Raw genomic sequence first — 17,262 nt, 5'->3', positions numbered from 1 at the left:
ATGCTCTAGCTGTCTCTCTCCTTGTAAGCCAACAGCCCGTAGCCCAGGACATCTGCAGCTGCCACGCTCCGGCTCCACTTAAAATGCCACTGTTGGGGGCCTCCAATCTGTGCCTCTTATGCTGCTGTTCCTACCCTCTGGAATGCCACTCTCCTTAGCGGCCTTTTTAGCCCCAGCCGTGCTTTGCTATGGAAAGCAACGACAACTTGGCTTTCTAAGCAGAACATGGACCAAACTGTTTTGTGATCCTAAGTGAGGAGTGAAGAGCATTTGTTGAAACCTTTTTTTTATATTCTTCCTTCAGAGTTAACCTTTTGTACCTCCTGCATTTTTACTGTTCTCACTAATATACAGTGAGGGGAAAAATTATTTGATCCCCTGTTGACTTTGTATGTTTGCCCACTGACAAAGAAATGATCAGTCTATAATTTTAATGGTAGTTTTATTTTAACAGTGAGAGACAGAATAACAAAAAAAATAATCCAGAAAATCAGATTCCAAACTCTCCACCATGGCCAACACAAAAGAGCTGTCCAAGGATGTCAGGGACAAGATTGTAGACCTACACAAGGCTGGATTGGGCTACAAGACCTATCGCTAAGCAGCTTGGTGAGAAGGTGACACAACAGTTGGTGTGATTATTCATAAATGGAAGAAACACAAAATAACTGTCAATCTCCCTCGGTCTGGGGTCCATGCAAGATCTCACCTCGTGGAGTTTCAGTGGTCATGAGAACGGTGAGGAATCAGCCCAGAACTACACAGGAGGATCTTGTCAATGTTCTCAAGGCGGCTGGGATCATAGTCACCAAGAAAACAATTGGTAACGTACTACGCCGTGAAGGACTGAAGTCCTGCAGCGCCCACAAGTTCCCCCTGCTCAAGAAAGCACATTTACAGGCCCCTCTGAAGTTTGCCAATGAACATCTGAATGATTCAGAGAACTGGGTGAAAGTGTTGTGGGCAGATGAGACCAAAATCGAGCTCTTTGGCATCAACTCAACTTGCCATGTTTGGAGGAGGAGGAATGTTGCCTGTGACCCCCAGAACACCATCCCCACCGTCAAACATGGATGCTTGGGGTGTTTTTCTGCTAAGGGGACAGGACAACTTCACCGCATCAAAGGGACGATGGACAGGGCCATGTACTATCAAATCTTGGGTGAGAACCTCCTTCCCTCAGCCGGGGCATTGAAAATGGGTCGTGGATGGGTATTCCAGCATGACAATGACCCAAAACCCACGGCCAAGGCAACAAAGGAGTGGCTCAAGAAGAAGCACATTAAGGTCCTGGAGTGGCCCAGCCAGTTTCCAGACCTTAACCCCATAGAAAATCTGTGGAGGGAGCTGAAGGTTCGAGCTGCCAAACGTCAGCCTCAAAATCTTAATGACTTGGAGAGGATCTGCAAAGAGGAGTGGGACAAAATCCCTCCTGAGACGTGTGCAAACTTGGTGGCCAACTACAAGAAACGTCTGACCTCTGTGATTGCCACCAAGTACTAAGTCATGTTTTGCGAAGGGATCAAATACTTATTCCACTCATTAAAATGCAAATCAATTTATAACTTTTCTGGATTTTTTTTGTTGTTATTGTGTCTCTCACTGTTAAAATAAACTTACCATTAAAATTATAGACTGATCGGGGGATTTCCAGTTTGCCGACGTGGCTGCTGCGGCCGCTTGGAAGGCGAACTCGTCTTCCATGTCCGATTTTGCATCGCTGGGGGACCCTGGAAAGGGTCGAAAGTCGCCCTGTAGGAGCGACCAGCAAGGAGGGGATCCCTGCTGGATTGCGGGAGAGCAGTAGCTCTTCTGATCGATCCAGCGCAGCCCTCCAAACTGGTGGACAAAAGACCCGCCACAGCAATATGGCTCGTCACTAGGCTGCAGACAGCCAAAGTCACACTTACCACCAGGCACCTACAAAGCAGCGCAGATGAGACTGGGTGAGATCTGAACCTCTCTTCAACCCTATTTTTTTCCACCTGTATAAGCTGCCCAAAGTATTTTTCCCCCTGTGGAGAGAGGGAAGGGAAACTCTATCCCACCCTCTAAAAAACAGCGGCGACTGACTGTCCAGGGGAGTTTAAAACATTAAAAGAATAACCTGATTCTAACTGGTTGTGGACTAAAAGCTTGCGGACTAAAAGCTTCATTATTTTTATTGAAGATTTGGGTTTTTATCTACAAAAAAGAAGTAAAATCGGGAAAAGGATTACAAAATTTGGACTTAATAAAAAAATCCTAAATGGTATGGGTGACACCTTGTGGCTAAACCTGATATTACATCCTGTTATTGTCTAACTCTAACAGAGACTTGGCTTGCAGCCTAGAGTATAGATAAGATTTCTGTAACCTTAGCAGACATCAGCTGTGAGAAGCCCAGCTGTGTTCCATACCCAGTGGCAAAATTACTCTTATTTTTTTATTGTAAAGCTTTTAATTTAACACACTATTAAGAAAATATGGCTGAAGATCAGGAACAGATTCTTTTTGTGATGAAAGCAATTTTAAAACTATTATTACAGCTACTGATGAAATAAGAAGCTACAAAGAACAAGATGTCAACCTAGATATACAAATGCAAATTTTGAATACAAAATTTGAATACAACTAAAGAACCAACTACACAGAATATAATAGAAGAAGTGGAACAATTAAATACTATTACAGAAGATTTTAATTGATCAACAAATAGTTAATGGAAAACCCAGAAAAGAGATTGATAATATTGAAAAGGGAAAAGACTTTCTACACAAACCAGAAGAAGCCTGAGGACCAAGAAAAAGAACAGACTGAAGGGAAGATAAATATTTCAGGACAACTATGTCAAGATGGAAAAAGAGAGAGAGAGAGATGATTTGTTAGCACTTCCAAAAAAATGGCGATTGGATGTCATCTTTTATTTCAAATAATATGTATAATAACAGAGGGAGATCCATACAGTATGATGACTTAAAAGCGCAGAGATGGAAGGCGAGTTGGCAAAGAAAGAAAGCTAGAATAAGGCTGAAGAAAATTAGGATTTTGACTTATTAGTGAAGATTAAAAGAGAATATACTTAAATAGATAAGATGTATACCTTGAATACTAAATTTTACTATGAATTGAGATAAAGAAAATTTTCATTATTTAAAACTTGGAAGTATAAATATTAAAAGTTAAAATTGAATTTGTTGTTGTTAGTTGCGAAGTCGTGTCCGACCCATCGCGACCCTATGGACAATGTTCCTCCAGGCCTTCCTGTCCTCTACCATCTTCTGGAGTCCATCTAAGCTCACGCCTACTGCTTCAATGACTCCATCCAGCCACCTCATTCTCTGTCGTCCCCTTCTTCTATTGCCCTCAAACTTTCCCAGCATTAGGCTCTTCTCCAGTGAGTCCTTCCTTCTCATTAGGTGGCCAAAGTATTTGAGTTTTAGCTTCAGGATCTTGCCTTCTAAAGAGCAGTCAGGGTTGATCTCCTCTAGGACTGACCGGTTTGATCGCCTTGCAGTCCAAGGGACTCGCAGGAGTCTTCTCCAGCACCATAGTTCAAAGACTTCAATTCTTTGGTGCTCAGCCTTTCTTATGGTCCAGCTTTCACTGCTATACATTGCAACTGGGAAGACCATAGCCTTGACTATACGCACTTTTGTTGACAGGGTGATGTCTCTGCTTTTTAGTGTGCTGTCTAGATTTGTCATGGCTTTCCTCCCGAGGAGCAAGCGTCTTTTAATTTCTTGGCTACAGTCCCCATCTGCAGTGATCTTGGAGCCCAGGAAAATAAAATCTGTCACTACCTCCATTTCTTCCCCATCTATTTGCCAGGAATTGAGAGGGCCAGATGCCATGATCTTGGTTTTCTTAATGTTTAGTTTCAACCCAAGTTTTGCACTCTCCTTCTTCACCCGCAACAAGAGGCTCTTTAGTTCTTCTTCACTTTCTGCCATTAGAGTGGTATCATCTGCATATCTTAGGTTGTTGATGTTTCTTCCGGCAATCTTAATTCCAACTTTTGATTCATCTAGCCCTGCCTTTCTCATGATGTGCTCTGCATATAAGTTAAATAGGCAAGGCGACAGTATACAGCCTTGCTGGACTCCTTTCCCAATTTTGAACCAATCAGTGGTTCCGTGTCCAGTTCTCACTGTTGCTTCTTGGCCCGCATATAGATTTCTCAAGAGACAAATAAGATGGTCTGGTATGCCCATCTCTTTAAGGACTTGCCAGAGTTTGCTATGATCCACACAATCAAAGGCTTTAGCATAGTCAATGAAGCAGAAGTAGATGTTTTTCTGGAACTCTCTAGCTTTCTCCATGATCCAGCATATGTTAGCAATTTGATCTCTAGTTCCTCTGCCTCTTTGAAATCCTGCCTGTACTTCTGGTAGTTCTCGATCCACATACTGCTGGAGTCTAGCTTGTAGAATTTTAAGCATAATTTTACTAGCATGAGAAATGAGTGCAATGGTGCGATAGTTTGAACATTCTTTGGCACTGCCTTTCTTTGGAATTGGAATGTAAACTGATCTTTTCCAATCCTGTGGCCACTGTTGAGTGTTCCAAATTTGCTGGCAAATTGAGTGTAGCACTTTTACTGCATCGTCTTTTAAGATTTTGAATAGCTCAGCTGGAATACTGTCACCTCCACTAGCTTTGTTGTTGCTCAGCTTTTCTAAGGCCCACTTCACTTCACATTCTAGGATGTCTGGCTCGAGGTCAGTGACCACCTCATTGTGATTATCAGGGACGTTAAGCTCATTCTTGTATAGTTCTTCTGTGTAATTTTGCCACCTCTTCTTAATCTCTTCTGCCTCTGTTAGGTCCCTGCCATTTTGGTCCTTTATCATGCCCATTTTTGCATGAAATGTTCCTTTCATCTCTCCAATTTTCTTGAAAAGATCTCTGGTCCTCCCTATTCTATTGTTTTCTTCTATTTCTTTTCACTGTTCATTTAAGAAGGCATTCTTATCTCTTATAGCTATTCTTTGGAATTCTGCATTTAATTGGGCATATCTTTCTTTTTCTCCCTTGCCTTTTGCTTCCCTCCTTTCCTCAGCTATTTGCAAAGCTTCCTCAGACAGCCATTTTGCTTTCTTGCATTTCTTTTTCTTTGGGATGGTTTTGGTTGCTACCTGTTGTACAATGTTGCAAACCTCTGTCCATAGTTCTTCAGGCACTCTGTCTATCAGATCTAATTCCTTAAATCTATTTGTCACCTCTACTGTATATTCAACAGGGATATGATTTAATTCATACCTGACTGGCCTAGCGTTTTTCCCTACTTTCTTTAATTTAAGCCTAAACTTTGCAACAAGAAGTTCATGGTCTGAGCCACAGTCAGCTCCTGGTCTTGTTTTTACTGACTGTATAGAGCTTCTCCATCTTTGGCTGCAGAGCATATAGTCAATCTGATTTCTGTGTTGACCGTCTGGTGATGTCCATGTGTAAAGCCGTCTCTTGGGTTGTTGGAAAAGAGTGTTTGCTATGACCATCGTATTCTCTTGACAAAATTCTATCAGCCTGTGCCCTGCTTCATTTTGTACTCCAAGGCCAAACTTGCCTGTTATACCAGTTATCTTTTGGCTTCCTACTCTAGCATTCCAATCCCCCATGATGATAAGGACATCATTTCTGGGTGTTAGTTCTATAAGGTGCTGTAGGGCTTCATAGAACTGGTCAATTTCATCCTCTTCAGCACCGGTGGTTGGGGCATAGACTTGGACTACTGTGATATTGAATGGTTTGCCTTGGATTCGAACTGAGATCATTCTGTCATTCTGAGGATTGTATCCCAGTATTGCTTTTCCTATTTTTTTATTGACTATGAAGGCTACTCCATTTCTTCTGAGGGATTCTTGCCCGCAGTAGTATACCTGATGGTCATCTGAATTAAATTCACCCATTCCTGTCCATTTTAGTTCGCTGATACCTAAGATGTCAATGTTTAGTCTTGTCATCTCTTGTTTGACCATGTCCAGCTTTCCTTGATTCATGGATCTTACATTCCAGGTTCCTATGGAGAAAAAATCTTTACAGCATCGGACTTTCCTTTCACCACCAGACATATCCACAGCTGAGCGTCCTTTCGGCTTTGGCCCAGTCGCTTCATTCTTTCTGGCGCTACTAGTACTAGCCCTCTGCTCTTCCCCAGTAGCATATTGGACGCCTTCCGACCTGAGGGGCTCATCTTCCAGCGTCATATCGTTTTGCCTTTTGGTACTGTCCATAGGGTTTTCATGGCAAAGATACTGGAGTGGGTTGCCATTTCCTTCTCCAGTGGATCACGTTTTGTCAGAACTCTCTGCTATGACCTGTCCGTCTTGGGTGGCCCTGCACGGCATAGCTCATAGCTTCATTGAATTACGCAAGCCCCTTCGCCACGACAAGGCAGTAATCCATGAAGGGGTAAAATTGAATATTGGTCTACAAAGATTGAATGTAAAAATAATTAAGATATATATATAAGCTAAAAATCTATGGATAAATGTAATAAACATGTCTTTATTTAGCTGATATAATAAGAATTGTACTAGCCTAAACATGATAGTAGATATTAAGAGAAAAAGAGAGGAAGTATTTCATGTTGAAACAAGAGAAATTCTGATTATTAAGGTTAAGATATTTGGAAATTAATAGAAAATAAGAATGCCATATTGTATTATTAATTAGAAGATTTAAGATGGTGAGAAATAGAATATGTTTGAATGGATAAGATGTGTATCCTGAATATTAGACTTTGTGATGAATTTGATAAAGGGAATTTTGGTTACTCAGAATTTGGAAATTATAAATAACAAATGTTAAATTCAAATATTAATGGGAAACTAAAAATTGGGATTAAGGGGACGCGGTGGCTCAGTGGGTTAGGACGCTGAGCTTGTCGATCGGAAGGTCGGCAGATTGGCGGGTCGAATCCCGAGTGCCGCGTAACAGAGTGAGCGCCTGTTACTCGCCCCAGCTTCTGCCAACCTAGCAGTTCGAAAGCACGTAAAAATGCAAAGTAGAAAAATAGGGACCACTACGGTGGGAAGGTAACAGCGTTCCGTGCGCCTTTGGCGTCTAGTCATGCCGGCCACATGACCACGGAGACGTCCTCGGACAAGCGCTGGCTCTTCGGCTTTGAAACGGAGATGAGCACCGGCCCCTAGAGTCGGAAACGACTAGCACGCATGTGCGGGGGAACCTTTACCTTTACCTAAAAATTGGGAAAACTAATTAGGACATTGATTGTCTATAAAGACTGAATGTTAAAATAACTAGGATATGTATAAGGTAAAAATTATTGATAAATGTAAGAATGTTATTTTTATTTAATTGATATAATAAGAATTGTATTAGTTTAAATATGAGACAGTAAATACTAAGAGGAAATGAGAGGAAACATTTAATGTGGTATTTTAAGATTTGTATTAAAGATCTGTATGTCACTGAATTATCGGTTAACCCAGCTGCCACGTTGGTTTTCAAGTACTTAAATGTAAAACTAGAAAATCAATAAAACCTTTTTCAAAAAAATAAAATAAAATTATAGACCGATCATTTCTTTGTCAGTAGGCAAATGTACAAAATCAGCAGTGGATCAAATAATTTTTCCCTCACTGTAAGCTTCCTTGATTCTCTGATTTGGAGGCTATACGTCCAATTAATTATGATAATGATAATGGTCACACATTCAGTCAGATGCTTAGCTGAATTTTAAGCACTTTTATCCACCTATCAACTACTTCCCAAGAACCAGGATAGGTGATTGCTGTTGTTTGATGGTGTTAAAAGATACGCCATGGGATGTAAGCTGTTCCAAGTAAGGCTGCCTTGTGCAATTGACTGATGGGGATTTTGTCAATGCCGATGGGGTTCAAGTGGTGCTCCAGTTGTTTTGGAGCCTATCATTATTGGTACTATCTTTGTTTTCTTTTGCCACCGCTGTTCTTCTTCTGTTTGCAGCTCTTATGATTTCTCTCCAGTTCTTTCTGTTCTGTTTTGGTATCTCCTGGTGCTGCCGTGTATTATGGTTCATTTATTATTGCACATACACAAGAACTAAGTGCAATCAAAACAGTTTATGTGGCTAGTCATCGACTTTTCTTACAGTACCTGAAGTCATTCACCAATGCCTGTTCCTAAACAATTTACATATCAAAAGGTCAACCCAAGAATTGGAATATGCAACTAGTGTAGTTTTCTGGGGACCGTTTTCTTTGCCTCCCAATCACATTGCAGCAGTGGCATTTTCCAAAGACTTGGTCATCTACAACTCATCAGAAGCGGCCAAAGCAAAGGCACACCCAGGGCCTGCTGTGACAACAAGAGCAATCAGAGCACAGTTCCACTCTTTTCAATATTTCCAGAACAAGTGACCAACCAATCTTCTTCTGGAATGCTCCACATAAAAGGCCTGGGGGTTGCGTGTATGTTCCAGAGCTGCCTCCTGTCACTGGTGCAAAGAGGTCGGCTACAATGGCTAATTTTGCTTCAAGACTTCTAGAACTATCTTCTAGCAGGCTAACAATTTACCTGCCATTATTCTATGCTCATCACAACTCAATGTGTTCCCATTTCCAGGGATTAAGCCACACCCAGGTGACCCTTGCTTTGTGTCCCTCCCCTCCCCAAGGCCTTTCTCTTTCAAATCCATTCTTGCAGCAGAGGAATTGGAAGGTGTCCCCATGTTCTGTCTCCCTGAACTGAATATTCTGGGCTAGCTGGATCCCACTTTTATAACTCTTGGGGTTTTCTGTGGTGTGTTCCCAGAAGACATGTCAAGCAACAGAACCAAGTGACTTACCTTCCTCTTGTCTACGGGCCCCATTTTCAGTATTAAATTGTTTTCTACAAACTGGTGCCTAAAGAGAAAATATCACAGCATATTATTCCATCATCCTGTCTTTGAGCCACCTCAACCTCCAACATGAGACAGCACAACTCCTCTGAGGACCAGAAAAGAGGAACATCAGCCTTTGGGACTGATTTTCATGTGCCAAGAAAAAACAGCCCTAACAACAGTAACAAAGATCCAACATTTTGAGTCAGAAATCGACTGGATTCTTAAAGTTTAATTGATTAAATGTTCTGAATCCACCTGTTACAAATCTGAGAATCTCCATCCTCCTAATCAACTAGGCGTGTATGACTCCAAGAATAAGTGTTTGGTGGTTTTTTACAATAACGTCTGAGAACCGAAGCTTCAATCTGCTGTTACGCTTCCACCAGCTTCTTCATTCTGAAAGCCTGCAGTGCTTTATAGAACAGATGGGGAACTTGTGGCTCTCTGTACATGGCCAGGAGACTACGACTTGTCATCCTCTGGACGGCTACAAGTTCCTTGATTTCTAGAGAAAGTTTCGTCTGCTTGCTAGTTTTATGCAAGGTTGTTTAGTGGTTTTTCTTAGACTACTCCTAAGAAAGTCTTCTCTTCTCTGTGCACTTCAAGAATAGCATCAGATATTCTAAACCCTCTGAACTAAGTTTTCTCAGCTAGAGAAAATTCTCTAGGTATTCCAAGAAAATGTTTTCCATGTTGCCATATGGAAGCAAGCCCGTCTTCCTTCAGTGTGAACAATGACTTCATTTAAAGTTAGTCATATTCATCTTCTCATCTCCCTCTGGTTTGATCTTAAATTCTGTGTTGTGTATTTTTAAGCCCATCCCCTCTTTACTCCTCTAAGACCCTCCTCTATGTTCAAGAGATTAAGAAGTTCCGTGGGAAAATATTTTATTTATTAATAGCATAATCTCTCCTACAAGGTGACTCTGGGTGGCTTACAGGTTATAAAACAAATTGGCAAATAATTAAAATAGATGAAAATATTAAAATTACAGAGATTAAAATTTTAAAAGCTCCATAGAAAACTAAGAGATGTCGAAGCTTACCAAGGGTTCCCACCAGCCTGCTTGGCCAACAGCAGCCTTTTCTCCTCTTCAGAGAACTGCAGGTCCAGCTCAAAGGAATTGCTGTCCAGGTCGTGGATGTATTGCTCAATGTTGTTTCCGGAGGTCTGCAAGGGGCCCATTTCTGGGGAAGGCAGTGACTGAGAAGAGGTGGAAGTGGAAACTTGCATGCAGCCAAACTGACTCAGAAGGTTGTCATACTACAAAATAAAAGCAAAAGCTATTCAGCACTTTGCCCTTTAAAAACACGGTCGGCCTACAGAGAGGCCGGGACAGACAAAATCACGGGGCTCTCTGCCTTTATCCCAAAGGTGCCTTCGTTTAAAGGGCAACTGAGCTTCATTTTGCTTCTCCTCCGAGAAGCTTCTTCAGTTCTAACTGATGGGGAAGGAAGGATTTACAGTCTTTTCAAGTCAACCAGTCATTAACACGAGCCTTGCTGCACTGCACTGCATATGCACAGCAGGGGTAATGTTATATTTGTCGGTCAACCAAGCGAGGCGTGGGCAGACTTGTACATTGAGGAAACAAACAAAAAACCCACTCCACAAACACATGGCCCAACCCAAGAGAACTGATCATCAGGGCAGGATTCAGCAGTCTAGGAAAGAGGCACCAAGGTGCTGGACCCTCCCGATTTGGCCACCTTCAAGGTCCAGACCAGGTTCCAGGATTCAGTTCGGCCATAGTATAATCCCACTCAGAAACGTCCAAGTGATGGCTTTCTTTTATACCCAAATCAAAACGTATTTTTCCATCCCCACGACTAACTCTCTTCAGGAACGCAAGGCCAGTCTTGGAGGATATACAGACCAAAGTTAATGCTCCAACAGACACGAAGAGCACCTTCCCGGATAGGGATTACAGGGCAAACACGAAGGCTGTGGAGATGCGGTAGACACACCAAAGCTGATCCAAGCGCATCCCTCTAGGGAGGAGGAAATCGATGTTTCTTGGAATCTGATTCACTTTCCTGTCACCACTCAGGTTGGCACTTACGTTCCCATAGCAATCCTCATCATCTTCTGACATGGCAGGCAAGTAGGCTGTGAGCTTGGGCGGTGTTTGATGATGCAGATTTTCCCAGGTGATGAAATCAAAGAAGGGGTGGGCCTTCAGAGGTCCATAGCCTCCCATTTCTTCACATCCTAACCGTTTGGTAGCATCAAGAACCTGATTAAGAAAAGACAGTTACTTTTTCCCTGAAACTGCTCAGCTTCCGATGACAGTTACATTTGGGAAGAACCGCCCCCCCGCCCCCCAAATATACACAGTAGGAGACTTGAAATTTGATCTTAACCCTTTCTAGAGAATCAAAAGAACTACATGGGTCTAAATTAGAAGCTGAACCCCCTTGGAGTCCAGCCATGGTGAATCAAGCCCCTTAGCACAGAAAAACGGCTGCTCCAGCTGTAGTAACAGCAGCTAAGACAATTGTAAAGACTTACACATTTTTATAGATTATTATTATAAACTCAATCCCTGGGAAAATTTGACAGGGATGCATTATTCATAAAATAGTTGAGTAAAATATTTCATATTTTGAATTAAATGGAGATTGTATATTTAAAACAAGTCATTCTTTGAAAAACGTTTTCTCGACCAGAAATCTAGAACAGTTGGTTGTGAGCTTGCTAACTATGGAGAATAAAGAGGAAGAGAGGAGTTTTGTAGGGGAGAAACAAACTGATCTCTATTCAAATATGGTAAAGAGGTCCCTGGTTTATGTTCTATTCATTGTTTTTACCTGAAGAATATGCTAATTACGCCTCTTGTAATTTTAAGTTTCTCTCCTTATTAGAGGAGAAGCTGAAAGGATTAAATGCTTTTCTTATCCAATGTTCACTGGAGAGAGCAGGAAGCATGAAGCTCTCTGTGAAGGTCAGCAAAACAAGACCTCGGAAGACTCGGCCCCAAATGGTAGAGCAGTGGAGGAAGACCCCAAAAGGCATCCCAGTAGGAGTAGCGACTTCTTCGAGATATGTGGCAAGAAAGAATGGATAAACCAGGAAGTTTGGTAACACCTGAGAGAGTTCTATGACTTAACAGCATCTTGGAGATCTTCCAGTCCAACCCCTTGCTCAAGCAGGAGAGCCTAGAGCAGAGGGGGGGGGGGACTATGGCCCTGGCTCAGAAATTCTGGGAATTGAAGCCCACAAGTCATAAAAGGGCCATAGTTCCCCACCTCTGGTCTAGACCATTTCAGACAAGTGGCTGGCCAATCTCTCCTTAAAAACCTCAGAGATGAACACCCACAATTTCTGAAGGCAAGCGGTTCCACTGGAGAATTGTTCAAACTGTCAGGAAATCCTACACAACAGAACCCTACCTGACAACAGAAGGAACTTTCATTGCCACAAAGGTCAAGAAAAACAAACTTCACCGTTAGGCCACCTTCTTTGACACACAACAACCCCCCTGTCTGAGCTGTTTAATACTGTGGCTGGAGTGGCAGTAGTTTCCCGGACGTAGGGTACCGGAGAACATTGTCTTCCTTTGGGCCTGGAGGCAGCTTGGAAATTCATGGACACCAAACAGCCACGTTACTGAGCGCTCAACTCACAGAGGGACTCCATGCGGTGTCTGATTTGGGTCTCACAGCAGTAGCAATACGATCTGAAGTTGGAGGAGTTATTTATTCATTTTTATTTATTTATTGGATGTAAGACCACTTGATTCCATAATGACTTTGGGCAGCTTACATTATAAAGAATTTTTTAAAAATAGTAAACATGAAAAATGTACCTCTTTGGACAAATTCCAAACTTAAACTTCTCAAAATAGATCCAAGAGGAGCTCAACAACCTGGTTTTTACAGCTTTCCAGAACATCGTTAGGATGTGGATATCTAGTGGGATGCTATTCCAGGTGTGCTTCCTGGATGCTAATTGGATTCTGCAGTGTGCAAATTCTGCCTGATCTTACCAGATGGATAGAAAACCATGGATTGAGACGTCCTCCATTAACCAAGTCTTATGCCACCCAGGGCTTTAGATGACAAATGCAACTTGCAGAGCAGTAAGAACTGAGGCATCCCCATCGCTACCTACACCACTGCATTCAGGACCACTCGAGGGCAGCTCTATGTAAAGCCCATTGCTGTAGTCCAATCACTATGTGATGAGGCATATAATGCCGTCTCTGTAACACACTTGTCAAGGCCTTTCATGATACCCTTGTGGAGAAGACAGTAGATAAACATGACTTACAGCACAGTGTAGTCCAACTGATTTGCAATTGGTTGAACAATCTCAACCAGAGTTTCAGCATCAGTCTAGGAGTTACTGAGTTCCATCCTTACAGCTAAGTCATTCACTATTTTACAAATGATTTTGTGGCTGAATGGAAAGAAAGGTTATTTATCTATCTAACTGATTGTTGTTGCCGTTGGCTGGCTGGGGAATTCTGGGAGCTGAAGTCCACACATCTTAAAGTTGCCGAGGTTAAGAAACACTGGACTACTTAGTTTGTATTACAAGAGTTTTGAAGTTTTACAACTTTTACAAGGCACAATGAATCCTATTTTACAGAAAGGGAAGATGTCAGAGACTAGGAAAGAGGCTAATATAACAATAATACCTAAAGATGATCAAGATTGACTTTAGGAAGAAATTATAAACCAATATCATTACTGAATAATGACTACAGTTGTTCGCAACAATCCTAGCTGATAGAATGAGAATAATTTTACAGAATTTATTCATGAGGACCTGTGTGGAATTTTTACCTAAAAGACAGCTAAGGGGCAATGTTAGAATTGTGTTGAATATTCTGGTACAATTAAATCCAGAGGTTTCCTTTCAAGCCAGAGAACTCCGTTTTTTGCATACGACAGCTCCAGCGAGACTATTCTGTGCTGGAAAATGGAAAAGTTCTACATCCCCCACAAGGGAGGAACGGCCGGTGAAGATGATGGAACTTCTGGAGATGGCTAAATTTAGCCTCTTTGATTAGACAGACTGGAAATCCCTTGCAGACTTTTTGCATGAAAGAGGAAAAAAAGCACTTACGACTTGTGGTTTAGAAAAAAAAAGACAATAGAAAAAAGTGACCTTTTTATTGAAATCAGAGATCGCTTTCTAACCACGCTTATGTTTGCTGCAAGGGAAATCAGAAGCCTTCTAGGATTTTTTCCCCCTGCACTTGTCTTTTCTTCTTTATCTCTGTTTTCTTTATTCTGTCTTATTTTTGTTAGTTTTATGTGCTTTTTTAAAGCTTTTATTTCTTAAAGAAAATGTTCTCTTGCCTCATTTCTGTTTCGTAAGTTAGTTATATGCTTCCACCTTCTACACTTCAGTCACCCTTGGAAGTTCTGTCAATTTCAAACTGGACTTGATCACGAGACTCATTAATCTTCCGCATCAGGGTGAAGCATAAATTTGACAGATTTGCCACCTGAAAGGGCCGACTACAACGCCATCGGTATCATTGGTCACGGACTGCACGGTGCTCTTGCTAGCTGGTCCTTCTTTTGTTGCTCATATCCTGAGAATTAGCAGAGGAATGTGCTGGGATATTCAAGGCCTCTGAGGAACAGTTCCACCATTAGGCAATTAATCTTGTCTAGCTTATGGGGGGGGGGGGGAAATCACAGAAGTCTATAGACTTTAAAAGGTCCTCAGGCGCAAGAGGGGTGAACTTGTCTCTGTTGAAAACAAGGGCAGGACAAGGAGCAGCAGGCTATAATTAAAAAAGAGCCAAGTTGAGCACCTGGAGGAATTTTCTCCAGTGTTAAAACAGTGAAGCAGTTAACCCATAACAGGCAAGGTGTTCAAATGAAGGCTGGATGGCCACCGGGATGGGTTAGTGGATTCCTGCACTAAACTTCTGTTTCCGTTACAGATTGCCTAATTTTGGTTATCAAAAAGGGTTCCTGCAGGTAACAAAGAACACTGAAGAAGACCTTCACGGTCAAAATAACTAGATATTTATTTTCCACTTTTCTTCTGGTTGGGCTGCTTTCCTCGCTGACAACGGCATCTAGAGCAGACGTGTCAAACCTGCAACATCACGTGACCTTGCGCAGCCTATCAGAGCTTTTTCTCTATTGCCGGCAATGGGGTGGGCGCGGTTTCCGTGGGCCGGCAGTTTGACACCCCTGATCTAGAGGATCAATGCATTTAAACAGGCCTTGCCTGCTAACAGCCTATTTTTATTAGCTTGGTTGAGAATCCTCCTTCACTATTGCTGCTTAACAGCTGTTATTTAATCACGATTAACTATAAGGAAGATGCAGGAACCGTTGCCTAGCCCTAGCAAAAGGCAGAAGCACTTCTGAGGACCAGAGCATTCAGATAACTTCAGGCAGAAGCTTCACTGAGCTGCAGAAGGAAGAGGAGGGTTAGGGTACAACCACTCACAAGAACCTGCTATTATAGACCATCTCAGTAAAAGTAGTTCATTTCCTAGTCCAGTTGACCACCTAGTGGGGCTAATACTTTGCTTCAGGAGAGAGGCCAGATTCAAAGCTTCATAAAAATAACGGGATTGATAAAAAGCTTCTAAAGTTTGGAGTCCAGGTCAAAGCTACCCTTGTTGCTCATGTGGAAAAGCAGACCAACCGCCTAGAGGTGACCATGACTTCAGCCAGTAGGTTTCCATCTGCAGCACAGCGCTGGCTTTTCTGCAGTCTTGAAGGCACTAATCCTGATCACGCACGGACAACCAAATGAACACAGCCCCCACTTCTTGCTGTGCAGGCCTTTCTTTCAAGCCCTGGAGCCCCGAGAACCCTCAAGAACTTCCTCCTTTGACCTGGACTCCAAGCTTCTCAACCCGATAATCAGCAACCCCAAGTCCTCGTGTGGCCTCTGCAGCCGGGATTTATTATAGTTAGGCTAAGAGTGGAAGACCTAATAAAAAGATAATTGAAACAGAGTTGCTGCGAATGAAGGCTACTGCTAAGCTTGTAAGCCGCCCTGAGTCTTCGGAGAAGGGCGGGATATAAATGGAATTAAAATTAAAAAATATATATACTTCTGTGTGCAATGTAAGAACTTTGGTAGAATTCCAATTTCCTGCCAGCTTTCCCATTGGATTTTCTTCTGGGAAACCATCGTGGAATGATGGATATGATGCGACCGCAGGGATGCTGTGACAGCCAGAACTCCAAAGAGTGGCTGTAAGTCCCCCTCTCTCAGCACCGCTGCGAGTCCAAATGGTTACTGAGTGAGTGGTTGTAACCTGAGGATCACTTTTGTGAAAGAATACTTTTCAGCCCCCCCCCAGAAGATCTCTGGAAAGGACCACAGCTGCCTTATCTACTCAAAGAAATGGGCTTTTAGTGGGTTCCGGCAGGCCAAAACATCTGGTAGCCAGCAGTACCCTTCACTTCATAGAGGATTCCCCAGTCCAGCCAGACGGGCTACCTCCATCTCCTGCTGCCTCCTACATTTTCTTTCTCTAATTATCTTTGGTAAGAAACTGATCTTACACAGCTATACAAAAAAAACGAATGAATGAAAACAGCAAGGTATTGGCCCTGCTTATTCTAATGATTTAATCTCCGCTTGGTTCCCATCCCAGAGGTTCTTGCTTCTACTTCACGGGCACCTTTTTATTATGGTAGAAACTTTCATCTTGCCATCTCCTCCTAAAGGACTACCCTTCAACGCTATCCTGAAACTAGCGGCAGCAACAGCCCGGTCAAAGGTGGAGAGAGGCCGGTCAGCGAGAAGAACCAAGGGACGTCAGGAGTTCCCTCTGGCGCAACTCCCCTCTTATCCAGCAGGTAGGGGAACTGCACCGCTAACGCCCGAAGGGAGAGGCTGGTACGTGCCAACCGCTCAGCAAAGACAGCCCCGCAGTGCTGACCTTCTGCTCAAGCAAGGAGTCACTTTGGCTGGAGAGCAGCAGTGAAGACTCACATCATCCAGGCCAAAAGTATTCAAAAAGTTACATCAGGACAACTGGACCAAAGAATGTACTTTGAGGCAGTTGCCTTATCTTAACTTCCTAAAGAGCTCCACGCTGCTACCATTAGAGCATGCTTCAGGGCAGGCTTGCAAAAAAGGGCAAGGGAATGAAAACAGACTGAGAATTATGGCCTTGATTAAAGTTGTGAAAAAGCATTAAGAAGTGTGAAAAAAGACTTGCTGGGGAGGAAGCTCTGAGAGCAATCAAACTAAAACCAGAGGGCGATGGGGACTTGGGAGAACACAGCTAAACGTTTCACATTTGTTTTTTTCTTTGGACAGCAACGTTTATTTACCAGAAGCTTTTCTACAAGATCTTTTGCCTTGGGGAAGAACTTCTCTGGGAATTCGTATTCCAATTTGATTATCTTTTGAAATATGAGATATTCATTTCTGGAAAAAAAAGCGGCACATTAATATAAAATTCTAGGTAACAAAGGGAAAAAACACATATCACACAAGAGGGAGAGAACTA

At 42.5% G+C, this 17,262-nt stretch overlaps 1 protein-coding gene across 2 annotated transcripts in view; it reads right to left on the bottom strand.

Annotated features, from left to right (window-relative positions):
* The window catches only part of PDPK1 (3-phosphoinositide dependent protein kinase 1), an 86,209-nt gene that overhangs the window by 33,441 nt on the left and 35,506 nt on the right, over positions 1–17,262 (bottom strand). For both annotated transcript variants that reach the window (XM_081338168.1, XM_081338166.1), the window contains exons 9-12: positions 17,084–17,180; positions 10,873–11,046; positions 9,856–10,073; positions 8,771–8,828 (exon numbers count right to left, since the gene is read on the bottom strand). In XM_081338168.1, the coding sequence (XP_081194294.1) occupies positions 8,771–8,828; positions 9,856–10,073; positions 10,873–11,046; positions 17,084–17,180 (547 nt within the window). The remainder of the gene's footprint in view (positions 1–8,770; positions 8,829–9,855; positions 10,074–10,872; positions 11,047–17,083; positions 17,181–17,262) is intronic.

This window comes from Vipera berus, assembly GCF_964194415.1.
Source record: "Vipera berus genome assembly, chromosome: 13".
NCBI lineage: Eukaryota > Metazoa > Chordata > Lepidosauria > Squamata > Viperidae > Vipera > Vipera berus.
This window is presented reverse-complemented; position numbering and strand designations above follow the sequence as displayed.